This window comes from Heptranchias perlo, chromosome 1 (assembly GCF_035084215.1).
Source record: "Heptranchias perlo isolate sHepPer1 chromosome 1, sHepPer1.hap1, whole genome shotgun sequence".
Classification (NCBI taxonomy): domain Eukaryota; kingdom Metazoa; phylum Chordata; class Chondrichthyes; order Hexanchiformes; family Hexanchidae; genus Heptranchias; species Heptranchias perlo.
The window spans coordinates 182,879,550-182,893,710 of NC_090325.1; the positions used below are offsets into that span (position 1 = coordinate 182,879,550).

A 14,161-nucleotide genomic window follows, 5' to 3' on the forward strand; every position below is an offset into this window, starting at 1 on the left:
ACCCCAGTCCATCACCGGCATCTCCACATCACTGAATTTTAAGGTAAATATGAAATGAGTCTTGTAAGATATCTCTCGTCTGTTCATTTCTGATTGATTTCAATTATCCCAATTTAGGCATTATTAGCAGGTATAATTCACTTCTACAAAGGAATATACACAACCAGCAGTCCTTCTAGCAGTCATGAAGATCAAAAAGTATCTACTGTACTTTGTGGCACTTGAACATTATTTATATATATAAAACGCTACACTCACTTTTTAGTTCATCAACCACGTGGATACTTCCAGCAGATGCAGCCTCCCCCATGGAGTTTGATGCATGGCACTCATATTCTCCGGCATCTTCCTCAGTGAGAGGAGAGATCTAAACATAAATAAAAATAAAGTTGCGGGGAGACATAACACTTTGAAAATTATGTGCAGAATTTACATGTATTATATATCCGCTTCCCCAAAGTCTCAACTTTAAAATCTGACAACTCTCTATTCCTCTGACTTTTGAATCTTGTGCATACCCACCTCTCATATCTCTAGTATTGACGGCCATGTCTTCAGCATACTAGGTCCCACACTCTGGAATTTCATCCCTAAACCACTTAGTCTCTCCACCTCCCTCTCCTCCTTTAGATCCTCCTTAAAGCCCAAGGGATGGAAATTTGTTTCGGTCCATTTTTGGGCCTGAATTAGGCGGCGTGCTGGGAGTGTGCACCAGAGGCTCACCCGGGACTCATTAGCATATTGCAGACGCCAATCGGGGCTCCAGAGACAGCTCGCCAATTCTAGGATGAGAAAGTTGGGCAGGCTGCTTTCCCAGCAATGGCCGTCCAGGGAGGACGAGATTGGGAGGGAGGGCCGGAGCCAGCAATGGTCTTCGGGATTTTTGTGGAGCCAGGAAGAGCACTCCTACATCTTCCAGCTCAAGATTCAGCCAAGTATTTAAAAAAATAACGTACCTTTTTGGTGGCGGCCCCTGGCGCCGGCTACGTTCAGGTCAGCCCAATTTCAGGAAGGGGGGCCTCAAATGCGTCAAGCCCCCTATTTGCATATGCCTGTTATCACCTGTTTCAGGCGCGGGCCCAGGACGCCTATACTGGAGCCTTTACCAATATAGCAGGCGACGCATTTCTGCCACCCTCCATATTGGATGCTTAGGTGCCCATTTTGCACCTATAAAATAGGGGCGGCATCATCACGTTTCTAGGCCCAAGTCTTTAACCAATGTTTTGTTCACTTCTCCTGATCTCTCCTTCTTTGGATCAGTGTCTGTTTCTCCTTACTCTTATGTGAAGCACCATAGGATGTTTTTTCTACATTAAGGGTGCTATATAACTGCAAGCTGTTTTTGTGACTCCTTTAAAAACTGGGAAATAAGATGAACTCTTAATTTAATGCAGAGTCAGTGCACCAACAAACCATCTGTCTCACAGCACGATTGTGAATTTAGTGCCATTAGTGCCCAGTTCTGGGGGATTTAATCCAGGCGATTCTGCAATATTCTTTTACATTTTAGTCACATAGTTCAAATATGTTAGTTCCATTTTATGATAAGCAAATGTATTTAAACAAGTTGCAGATACTTATAACAAGGCAGCAACATGGGATTGCAGTTCAGTTTTATTCAGGCTCTTTTTAAAAATGAGCAGATAACCTTGAAAGCAAATTACATTGAGCAGAATAGATAATAAAAGTAAACTATTCCGGCCTTTCAGATTACTGAAAGCTACAATGTATTTGTTTTAAAATATTTAAACTGAACTGTGTGAGGGACACAGTCCGTTCCCCCACCGTGGTTTGGAGGCAGACCAGACTGGTGATATGAAAGTCTCCTCACTCAGTCTCCAGAGGGGACTGGGTTTGGGTATTTTCAACCTGGTTCTTGATCCATGTGGAGACAGAAGCTAGCACAAAACTGACACAGTACAGCACAAAATGCGCAATCTCAATCAGAGGGGCCATCACAGGCTAGTGTGAAATAGAAGCACTCCACCTGGTGAAGCGAGGGGCACTGTTCTGAGGTTCCAGTTAATCTGTTCTTTATGAGTTTGCTATTTCATTACACACGTTTTCTGTCCTTTTACTATGAATGGGCGGCCAAGCTAGTCCACAGCGTACAAAAGAAATCTTTTCCTCACTTTTGCAGCAGAGTTGAGAGTGCTTTACTCTGTAGGTAGCCATGTCATAAAAGAAAGAACTTGCTTTTATAAAGCGCCTTTCACTACCTCAGAACATCCCAATGTGCTTTACAGCCAATGAAATACTTTAAAAGTGTGGTCACTGTTGTAATGTAGTCTGACTGGGGATTGTTTTGTGTATAAAATGTGGAAAGGTGTTCCATCCCTCACTGTGAGAGTTGCAGAAAATGTAAATTTAAGATTTGCTTTTGTAGAGGTTACATAAATTCCTAATTAATATTCTTAAACCTAGATTAAAACTTACCAGCACCCATCCTGTCACCTCATGCTTCTCTGGCCCACCACGAGTCTGGATGGCAAGGTTGTCACGGTCACCAGGCAGAAGCTCCATCTTTTCCACACCAGTAGCTGTTTTCATCACCTATTGTTTAAAATAGCAAAGCATGAAATTGTGAATCATAAATAGAATCTTATCTGGTTTCACAAAATAATAATATTTTAGAATGCTGAAGGACTGTGTCATTTTGAGCATATTCTTGGTGCTTAATATGAAGAGTGCTTCCTGTACGTATGGTATGTTCTGTATTACCCCGAGACAGGTTACACCATGTCAAACTGCTCTGCTGTGCAATGAATGCTTCTGTCTGCAGTTCCCAAACAGCACAAATAGAGCTAAAAGACTCCATTCTAAATTATTCCAAAGCTTCAACGAGCAAATATTTAGTTAGCAACAACAGTTTATTATTTCCTCACACATAACGGCTCTTTATAGCAAATCAAAGTTTTCATTCCAGTCCAAGATAACATCAATAGTCCCTCTAAGCAGTCACGCTTTTTTTTGTTCTTTATCAGCTGTCAGTACAGACTTATGTAACAAGGAGCATGACAATGTTATCATTGTCGGGAAAGTATGTCTGAATTTAATGCAGTAACAAAAACTCAGTTTAGATGCATTCAACCAACAAAATGTATTGAATTCCAGACCCTCCATATATCAGACTTTGACAACACTTCTCAAACAAACTGCTGAAACCGCAACCACATTTTACCTCAGTTATTTTTCCTAAATAAAATCCACAAAACAGGTCTAAAAACAACTTGGATCATTTGCAATGAATGTTAAAACTTGAATTCACATGTACACCATTGCAACTGTAGTAGTGTAGGACATTGAAATTAAATTATTGAACACAGTAACCATACCATAGGGTTGGTAATGCAATGACAGGTGTTTCTCCTCCTGTATATTTGGGCATGGAGGCCCGAGGCCCAATGTGGCCAGGCAGCATGAAAGGCACAAATTGTTTCTAAGGGTTATTAGGGCCAGGAAAATTATTCAGATTAGGAAACTTCCTCATAAATCACCTCATTAGCACTTCAGATGTACAGTGCCCCTTTGTAAGAAGTGCTTACAAAGAGGAGGACCTAAATACAAAGTAAAACATTTCCCCTAACAGGCCCATTCTCCTCCTCCATATTCCCTCCCCCCATTTCTCTCTCTGCCTCTCCTTCACCATCCCTGCTTTTACTTCATCCACGTTCCCCTGGAAAACCTCCTGGTGCTCCACAGGCAACCAGCAGCCCTTCATTGGCTGCTGATGCCCGAAATTGTGGCCCCTGTCCACCAGTGCCATATGCAAATGCACTGAGAGTGGCAGACAAATAATCAAGTAAGTTGAACTCGTGCTATTAGGTGACCATCAACTTGGTAGTTCTCTGGCTTACTTGAATTCAGGGATAGGAAAAGGATTGAGGTTGGTATGGTGCCCGTTTATGTTCTACAGATGGCAACATTTGGGCTTCATGGCCTTTTGTATTAATACAGCGGTTTGTTCAATAGTGTAAAGCAACAGAGTGACTCTCTGGAATTGACTTGGGGGAGGAAGGACAGGCTCTAAGCACTCGTTAAAGGGAAATGGTGCAGAGGTAACTGGTAACTTACCAATTCCTCCAGGGCAATAGCCAGCGTCGCTTTCCGCCAATCCCCCACCCCCCCACCTCCTCCACCCCAACCTGCAAATCCTCCCAGTTGTCTTCTGTTCACTAGGATATACAGTTGCAAAAGGAAAATCCAGATAAACCGAGTATCTACAGACCAGTTAGTCCAATGTCTGTAATGGGCAGACTCTTAGAATCCATAATTCAAAATAAACCAGTGAGCATTGAGAAAGCATAGGTTAATCAAGGGCAGCTGGCACAGATATTTTTAAAGTCAAGTCGTGTTTGAAAATGTACTAGAGGTTTTTTTTTAAAAGAGATGACTGTTTAGAATAAAGAGAATGCAATGGATGTAGTGTATATGTATTTTCAGAAGACGTTCAATAAGGTGTCTCACAAGAGGCCTGTTAGAAAAATTTAGGTGTATGGTCCAAAAGGAAATGTAGTAGCATGGATAGAAAGTTGCTTGACTGACAGGCCACAGAGTTAGGATAAATGGATGTCGCTCATAATGGAGAAAGGTTGGAAGTGGTTAGTGCTGGGTCCATTTTTGATAAATATAGATGATTTGGACTCGAGCATAGGGAGTACTGTCTTGAAATTTGCTGATGGCACAAAAGTAGGGGCTTGGCAAACAGTGAAGAAGCCTGTAAAAGACTCCAGAAAGATATAGACAAGTTAGAGGAATGGGCAAACCAAGTGAAAGATGCAATTTAATGTAGATAAGTGTAATACATTTTGGGAGGGAAAGATGTGAATGGTAGTATATACTCATTGGAAAGACACTGAAGCATGACACATAGTTCAAAAACATAATTACCTGAAAGTACGACTGCAGGTAGATAAAACTATAAAAAGGCCAACAGCATTCTGGCTTTTAGAAATAGGGGCATAGAGTACAAGAGTAAAGAAGTAATGATAAATTTGTACAAAACACTGTAACTGCAGAATTTTTATGAATATATTGAGAGAAAGAGTGGTAAAGGGGATTGTGGGCCCATTAAAGATAGATACAGGTGAGATTATAATGGGACAATGAGGAAATGGCAGATTTATTATATGGGTACTTTGTATCCATTTTCACAGTGGAGGAAGAGGACAAAATACAAGGAAACCTAAAATTAAGTCAAGGGGAGGAACTTAGTTGATCTAATATAAGTTAAAAAAAGGTTATGGAGAAAATAATGGGATTTAAGAGAGACAAATATCCAGGACGTGATGGTTTCAATTTCAGAGTAGAAATATGTGAGGAAATTGCAGATATGTTAGTCACAGTGTGTTCTCACATTGGAAAGGGAGGGAGAAAGCAGGAAACCATAGACCTGTCAGTTTAACATCGGCTGTGGGAAAGTAACTAGAATCTATCATCAGAGATAAAGTGACTGAGCACTTGGACACTTGGACACAGGGTCAGCATGGATGTGCATGGAATTGGAGGTAACCTTGTGACATGGGTTGGTAATTCGTTGAGAGATAGGAGACAGAGTTTAGGGATAAAGGGAATGTTCTCTGATTGGTGGGATGTGACTCGTGAACCCCAGGGATCTGTACTGGGCCCTCAGCTTTTTATCATAGGATGATGGGATAGAGAGTTGTATATCCAAGTTTGCAGATGAAACCAAGAGGCACTATAAGTTATGTAGATGGGAGGAGGAAGTTACAAAGGGACATAGACAGATAAAGTGAGTGGGCAAAACTGCGGCGGATGGAGTTCAAGGTGGGGATGTGTAAGGTTTGAATCCGAGAAAGAGAAATCGGAATATATTCTTAATGATGAGAGTCTAAGAGCTGCGGAGGAGCAAAGGGATTTGGATGTCCATGTGCACAGATGACAAAAAGCTAGCGTACTGGTACAACAAGGAATCAAAAAGGCTAATGGAATGTTGGACTTTATCTCAAGGGGGTTGGAATACAAAAGTGAAGAAGTGATGCTTAAGTTGTAAAGAGCCTAGGTCAGACTGGAATACTGTGTTCAGTTTTGGGCACCGAACCTCAGGAAAGATATACTGGCCTTGGAACGGGTACAGCACAGATTCACCAGAATGATACTGGGGCTTAAAGAGTTAATTATGAGGTCAGATTACATAACTTGGTTTGTATTCCCGAGTTTAGAAGGTGGAGGGGTGATCTTTAAAATGATTAAGGGATTTGATAGGGTCGATAGAGAGAAACTATTTCCACTGGTGGGAAAATCCCAAACAAGGGGGCTTTTAATCTTAAATTGAGAACTAGGCCATTTAGGAGTGAAATCAGGATGCACCTTTTCACAAAGGGTAGTGGAAACCTGGAACTCTCTCCCCCAGAAGGCTGTGGGTGCTGGGTCAATTGTAATTTTCAAGACTGATATCGATAGATTTTTGTTAGGTCAGGGTGTTAAAGGCTATGGAGCAAAGTCGGGCAAATGGAGTTGAGGCAACAATCAGCCATGATGTAATTGAATGGTGGAACAGGCTTGAGGGGCTGAATGGCCTACTCCTGTTACTATGTTCCTATATTTCCACTGGAGCAGAGACAGCTAAAAGAATATTTAATGAAGTATTTCTTTAAAATTCTAAATGGTTTTGATAGGGTGAATAGGAAAGACTATCTCCTCTGGTTGGGGAAGTCAGTGACAAGGTTGACATCAATTTAAAATTGTTATAAAGAGAGAGGTTAGGAGAAATTTCTTTACTGAGAAGGTTGCTGGAGCATGGAATGCTTTGCCACAGGGAGTGACTGAGGTAGAGACCATTGCATCTTCTAAGGAAAAACTGGATAAATATTTGAAGCAGAGGAAGATATAGGGAGGGAGCAGTGCAGTGGGATTAGTTTTGGATTACTCTAGCCAAGGGCTAACACAGATACGATGAGCAGAATGAAATTCTTGTTTGAGTTATTGTCCAATGCATGGTGTGGCTAACAGATGAGATGTGAGTCCCATGACTGTAGTGGATTCACTGAATCACTGACATGTTACTGGACTAAGACAATTAGGATTGGTAATGACATAAGAATATAAGAAATAGGAGCAGGAGTAGGCCATACGCCCCTCGAGCCTGCTCCGGAATTCATTCAGATCATGGCTGATCTTCTACCTCAACTCCACTTTCCCGCACTATCCCCATATCCCTTGATTCCCTTAGTGTCCAAAAATATATCCATCTCAGTCTTGAATATACTCATCAACTGAGCATCCACAGCCCTCTGGGGTAGAGAATTCCAAAGATTCATAACCCTCTGAGTGTAGAAATTTTTCCTCATCTCGGTCCTAAATGGCCGACCCCTTATCTTGAGACTATGACCCCTAGTTCTAAACTCTCCAGCCAGGGGAAACAGCCTCTCAGGATCTACCCTGTCAAGCCCTCTAAGAATTTTATACATTTCAATGAGATCTCCTCTCATTCCTCTAAACTCCAGAGAGTATAGGCCCATTCTACTCAATCTCTCCTCATAGGACAACCCTCTCATCCCAGGAATCAATCTAGTGAACCTTCGTTGCACCCCCTCTAAGGCAAGTACATCCTTCCTTAGGTATGGACTCAATGGGCTTAATGGAAATCCTTTTTTACTTTAACATAATAAGTGTTAATAGGTACAGATTCTAATTAGTCAAATTATTAATGTAAATGTGTTAATCAATTCTCAAACACATGCACAAAACTGTAATTACATTTGGGGGATACAATTTTAATTTCCCCAAAATGCATGAGGTGATTTAGAAAGATTTGAGAAACAACTTTTTCTAAAAGTTCTAAACTGTACGAACTGAATAGAAATGAATGTTTGAAATTTGCCAACCTTGTTCCAGGTGAGTATCGGAGTAGGTACTCCAATAACTTCACAGGTAAGGTAAACTTGGGCCCCACTGACATTCCAGATCTCCTTAGGCTGTGTCACAATGTCTGGAGCTGCAGAAGGAAATAATGTGAATTTAGTTCCTCTGTTGTTATCACTTGCACAAAGGGAGGGCTAGCATTTGAAGTTAGCTCTTGTGTGATCAGCAATGGAGGGAGAGCCACCTATGATAATTATTCACCTTAAGGTGTATTACTTCCACAAAAATATATCATAGCCTGGAAATTCAGGTACCACAATTTTGCCACCTGAGGTAAGCCAGGATGGGCTTCTAGCCACCATTTTGATAGTGTTGACCCTCGGAATCATGTCATTTAAATAATTAGAGACAGGCAAGCAGTGCACGTTTAGCCTGCTATGCCTCAGTTAACACAGTGGGGTGAGGGTGGGGAAACAGGGGCCGCAACCACATGAGAAGCAGAAACTCGGAACAAGAAGTCCCGTGAATGGAAGCTATCAACTGTGTGTGGGGGGGGGGGGGGTGGTGGGGGGAGGAAAATAGAAACTGAGGCGGAGACCTGGTGCAGCAGCAGGATATGAAACTTGCTACTGCTTAAATGGGCTATGGCGACACAGGAAGAGGGAACACACCTGAGCTCAGCAGCCATAGCATAGATGGCAAAAAGAAGAGCCATCAATTTCGGAGCATCTGACATCAATAGTCTGCTGGCAGAGGTACAAAGCAGGAGAGATCGGATGTTTGGGGCCGGGCAGGAGACCTCTGTGGCAGCAGAGTGAAAGCAATGTTTATGGAGATAGCAGTAGTAGTCAGTGCTTCATCCGGAACACTTCATCCACTCTTTTGGAGTGTCACAAAGAATTTAATGACCTCATATAACTTTTCCCTGTACTCAAATTACATGTGTGTTAAATAAAATATATTTAAATGTACCTGAGGTAAGGGGGCCACCTTACCCTGAGGGCCGCCAACAAAAGATAAGTTAATATATATTTTAAATCTACCCAGACAAAAATCTACCCCTTAAAGTCATTAGACCAGGGGTTCCCAAGCTTTATCATTTTGTGGTTTTCATAGGTGTGTAACGTGAAAGCCTTAAGAGTCACGTATAAAGTTTAAATCCACGTTCTTATCAATTTTCATACAAGTAGACCTTGGTATCCAGGAGCAATACGAAAGGTCGCTCTTTCCAAACCTCTAGGTCCACAAAATTCAAAGAGGACAAACCAACAAATGGAGTCAATAGTGCGAAAACTATGCAGCAAAAAAAAATCCAGCCGCAGGGAAAACATTTATTCATAATGGAATGAAATATTCACCATAGAAAGGTTCAGCAACGCCAGCAAAACCTTTCAGTGGATAATCTGTGCACTGGGCTGTGGTTATTATTAATCCAGTGCTTAATGGAACCGTACAAGGACCAATGGTTAAAAGTCACTTCTACTAATAGATCAGTCTCAGCAAAAAATTAATAGAGTGCAACCGTTAAGCAAAACTAGCCTGACATGTCACTGCACGCGGGCTGTTAATAAGATTAGACGTGCTGCTGCATAGTTTTAAGGTGAATTATTAAATAGTATGAGTAAAGCAAACACAAAGCTGATACTGATCCATTGCTAATGAGCACGCTGCTATGTTGATATGTCTTGATTGCTTACAGATACTCTTATGCTAATTTAAAAATGATTGAGCAAAGTATTATGCTAAAGTTCAAAATATTTTGATTTTATATATATTTTAGTCACATTTGACAGAGTTTATATAACTTTTAACCAAAGTGATAGTGTAAATATATCATTGATTTCCTTTTTAAAAATTCAATCTTGGGGTATCAGCGTCGCTGGCAAGGCCAGCATTTATTGCCCATCCCTCGTTGTCCTTAAGAAGGTGGTGGTGAGCCACCATCTTCAACTGTTGCAGTCTGTATGGTGATGGTACACCCACTTTGCTGTTAGGTAGGGAGTTCCAGGATTTTGATCCAGCGACGATGAAGGAACGGCGATATATGTCCAAGTCAGGATGGTATGTGACATGGAGGGGAACTTGGAGGTGATGGTGTTCCCATGCGCCTGCTCCCCTTGTCCTTCTAGGTGGTAGAGGTCGCAGGTTTGGGAAGTGCTGTCGAAGAAGCCTTGATGAGTTGCTGCAACAAGGGTTCACTAGATTAATTCCTGGGATGAGAGGGTTGTCTAATGAGGAGAGGTTGAGTAAAATGGGCCTACACTCTCTGGAGTTTAGAAGAATGAGAGGTGATCTCATTGAAACATAAAGATTATGAGAGGGCTTGATAGGGTAGATAGTGAGAGGTTGTTTCCCCTGGCTGGAAAGTCTAGAACTAGAGGGCACAGTCGCAGGATAAGGAGTCGGCCATTTAAGACTGAGATGAGAAAGAATTTCTTCACTCAGAGGTTGTGAATCTTTGGATCTTTGTGAATCTACCCCAGGGGGCTGTAGATGCTGAGTTGTTGAATATATTCAAGGCTGAGATAGATAGATTTTTGGACTCCAGAGGAATCAAAGAATATGGGGATCGGGCAGGAAAGTGGAATTGAGATTGAAGATCAGCCATGATCTGACTGAATGGCGGAGCAGGCTCAAGGGGCTGTGTGGCCCACTCCTGCTCCTATTTCTTATGTTCATTATTGGAGGAATTGCGAATGGAGCTGAACACTGCAATCATCGGTGAACAGCCTCACTTCTGACCTTATGATGAAGGGAAGGTCATTGATGATGCAGCTGAAGATAATTGGGCCTAGGATGCTGCCATGAGCAACTCCTGCAGCGATGTCCTGGGGTTGAGATGATTGGCCTCCAACAATCACAACCATCTTCCTTTGTGCTAGGTACTAGCCACTGGAGAGTTTTCCCCTTTATCCCCATTGACTTCAGTTTTGCTACGGCTCCTTGGTGCCACACTCAGTCGAAAGCTGCCTTGATGTCATGTGCAGTCACTCTCACCTCATCTCTGGAATCCAGCGCTGGAATCCTGCCAAAGTATGGCCTGTACTGTGTGAGTGCATGACTGCACTTGTGGAACAAATATTTTGTTGAGTTGAAATGCTGAACATAACCACAATATTTAACTGGAAGAACTGCTAGGGAGCACAATAATGTTGTAACAGGGCAAAGTATATTTCTGTTTTTTACTAAATAACATCCCCTTCACAAACTCTCTACTTTTGAAAAAAATTACTTTAATAATTTCTAATGGAGAGGATTTTAAAACATTTTCTACACCATTTTTCTCCCCTCTTCTGCTGCGAGGGTATCCTACCATTAGTCCCACTCTCTCTCTCCACCTTCCCAAGTGGCCATTACTTTTTTGAGCAATGACAGTGAGTGTCACACCAAGCCCTAACTTGTATCTTCCTCTGCTTCAAATATTTATCCACTTTTCCCTTTAAAGATGCAATGGTCTCTGCCTTAACCACTCCCTATGGCAAAGCATTCGATGCTCAAATAACCCTCTGTGATACTTGATGTGCGTTTATGTGCACTTCCACCAGCTACAACACTGGCGTCGACCCGACAATGTGGAAAATTGCCCAGGAATGTCCTGTCCACAAAAAGGACAAATCCAATCCGGCCAATTACCGCCCAATTACCTTCTACTCTCAATCATCAGCAAAGTGATGGAAGGTGTCGTCGACAGTGCTATCAAGCGGCACTTACTCACCAATGCTCAGTTTGTGTTCCGCCAGGACCACTCGGCTCCAGACCTCATTACAGCCTTGGTCCAAACATGGACAGAAGAGCTGAATTCCAGAGGTGAGGTGAGAGTGACTGCCCTTGATATCAAGGCAGCATTTGACCAAGTGTGGCACCAAGGAGCCCTAGTAAAATTGAAGTCAATGGGAATCAGGGGGAAAACTCTCCAGTGGCTGGAGTCATACCTAGCACAAAGGAAGATGGTAGTGGTTGTTGGAGGCCAATCATCTCAGCCCCAGGACTTTGCTGCAGGAATTCCACAGGGCAGTGTCCTAGGCCCAACCATCTTCAGCTGCTTCATCAATGACCTTCCCTCCGTCATAAGGTCAGAAATGGGGATGTTCGCTGATGATTGCCCAGTGTTCGGTTCCATTCGCAACCCCTCAGATAATGAAGCAGTCTGTGCCCGCGTGCAGCAAGACCTGGACAACATCCAGGCTTGGACTGATAAGTGGCAAGTAACATTCCCGCCAGACAAGTGCCAGGTAATGACCATCTCCAAAAAGAGAGAGTCTAACCACCTCCCCTTGACATTCAATGGCATTACCATCGCCGAATCCCCCACTATCAACATCCTGGGGGTCACCATTGACCAGAAACTTAACTGGACCAGCCACATAAATACTGCGGCTACAAAAGCAGGTCAAAGGCTGGGTATTCTGCGGCGAGTGACTCACCTCCTGACTCCCCAAAGCCTTTCCACCATCTACAAGGTACAAGTCAGAAGTGTGATGGAATACTCTCCACTTGCCTGGAAGAGTGCAGCTCCAACAACACTCAAGAAGCTCAACATCATCCAGGATAAAGCAGCCCGCTTGATTGGCACCCCATCCACCACCTTAAATATTCACTCCCTTCACCACTGGTGCACCGTGACTGCAGTGTTTACCATCTACAGGATGCACTGCAGCAATTCGCCAAGGCTTCTTCAACAGCACTTCCCAAACCTGAAACCTCTACCACCTAGAAGGACAAGGGCAGCAGGCACATGGGAACAACATCACCTGCACGTTCCCCTCCAAGTCACACACCATCCCAACTTGGAAATATAGCGCCGTTCCTTCATCGTCAAAATCCTGGAACTCCCTACCTAACAGCACTGTGGGAGTACCTTCATCACATTGTCTGCAGCAGTTCAAGAAGGCGGCTCACCACCACTTTCTCAAGGGCAATTAGAGATGGGCAATAAATGCAGGCCTTGCCAGCGACGCCCACATCCCATGAACGAAAAAAAAAGGTGCTATTGGTTGATCACAAATCAGTATCCTGGCTGATTTTCCCTTCCCTTACCAAGGCTGTGGAGCCAATTGTAGAGACCCTCCAGTTGCCACACATGTGATCAGCTAAATCAACACAGACCAGGGGTCAAACAATAGGGGTGCTATAATTGGGACTTTTCTGGTGTGCATGTGTGTACATGTGTGTCAGCTAATCACTGGATGAACTCTGAACGAGCAGGGAACCGTCAAAGGATATGTTAACACAAATTTCCTGGACAATAATGCAGTTGCCTCACTAGCTGAAACAATACCGGATAAAATGACATTTTCCACTGGAGAATTTTTAAAAATTCATTCTCGCTATATGGGCACCACTGGCATTTATTGATCATTCCTAGTTACCCTGAGACGGTGGTGGTGGGCCTTCTTCTTGAACTGCTGCAGCCCACGTGGTGAAGATTACTCACACAATGCCGATTCTTTGTAGCTCTTTGATACAACTGAGTGGCATGCTCGGCCACTTCAGAGGGCAGTTAAGAGTCAACCATATTGGTGCGGGACTGGAGTCACATATAGGCCAGATCAGGTGAGGACAACTGATTTCCTTTCCAAAAGGACATTAGTTAACCATAGTCATTTTTTTACTGACACCAGCTTATCATTTCCAGATTTTTTCCAGAGTTGCTTCAGTTAGTGATGCATCTCGATTAAAGTCCAGGAAATTTGTGTTAACATATCCTTTGAGGGCTCCCTGATGGCTCAGAGAGTTTATCCAGTGATTAGCTGACACATGCGTGCACACACACCAGACAAGTCCCAAGCAGCAAACTGCCATGGTGAGATTTGAAGTCATGTGGCAAGGCATTCGATGCTCCAACAACTGTCTGTGTAAATATATTTCTCCTAAACTCTCTCCTCATTCTTTTAGTGCCAATTTTAAATTGATGACCCCTTGTCACTAACTCCCCAACCAGAGGAAATAATCTTTCCCTATTCTCTCCATCAAAACCTTTCATAATTTTGAAGTGTCTATTAAGCCTCCGCTTAGCCTTCTCTGCTCCAGTAGAAATTGTACTAATATCTTATCTCTTTCCTCATAACTACAATTTCCTGTCCTCAGCATCATACTGGGGACTCTACGCTGAATGCTCTCTATGACTTTAATGTCTTTTCTATAATGCACACCATGCTTTAACTGTGGCCTAACCATTACCTTGCACAAACTTATCATTACTTCTTTATTCTTGTATTTTATGCCCCATCTATAAATTAAAACAATGTGGGCCTTTTTATGGCTTTTTCTACCTGCACTCGCAGTTTCAGGGAATTACGTATTTGAACCTCTAAGGTCCTTCAGACCCAACTGC

General features: G+C 42.8%; 1 protein-coding gene across 1 annotated transcript in view; it reads right to left on the reverse strand.

The window, feature by feature from the left end:
* igfbp7 (insulin-like growth factor binding protein 7) overlaps positions 1-14,161 on the reverse strand; it is a 32,666-nt gene that overhangs the window by 4,171 nt on the left and 14,334 nt on the right. The window contains exons 2-4 of the mRNA XM_067994366.1: positions 7,851-7,960; positions 2,440-2,556; positions 259-367 (exon numbers count right to left, since the gene is read on the reverse strand). Coding sequence (XP_067850467.1) covers positions 259-367; positions 2,440-2,556; positions 7,851-7,960 — 336 coding nt within the window. The remainder of the gene's footprint in view (positions 1-258; positions 368-2,439; positions 2,557-7,850; positions 7,961-14,161) is intronic.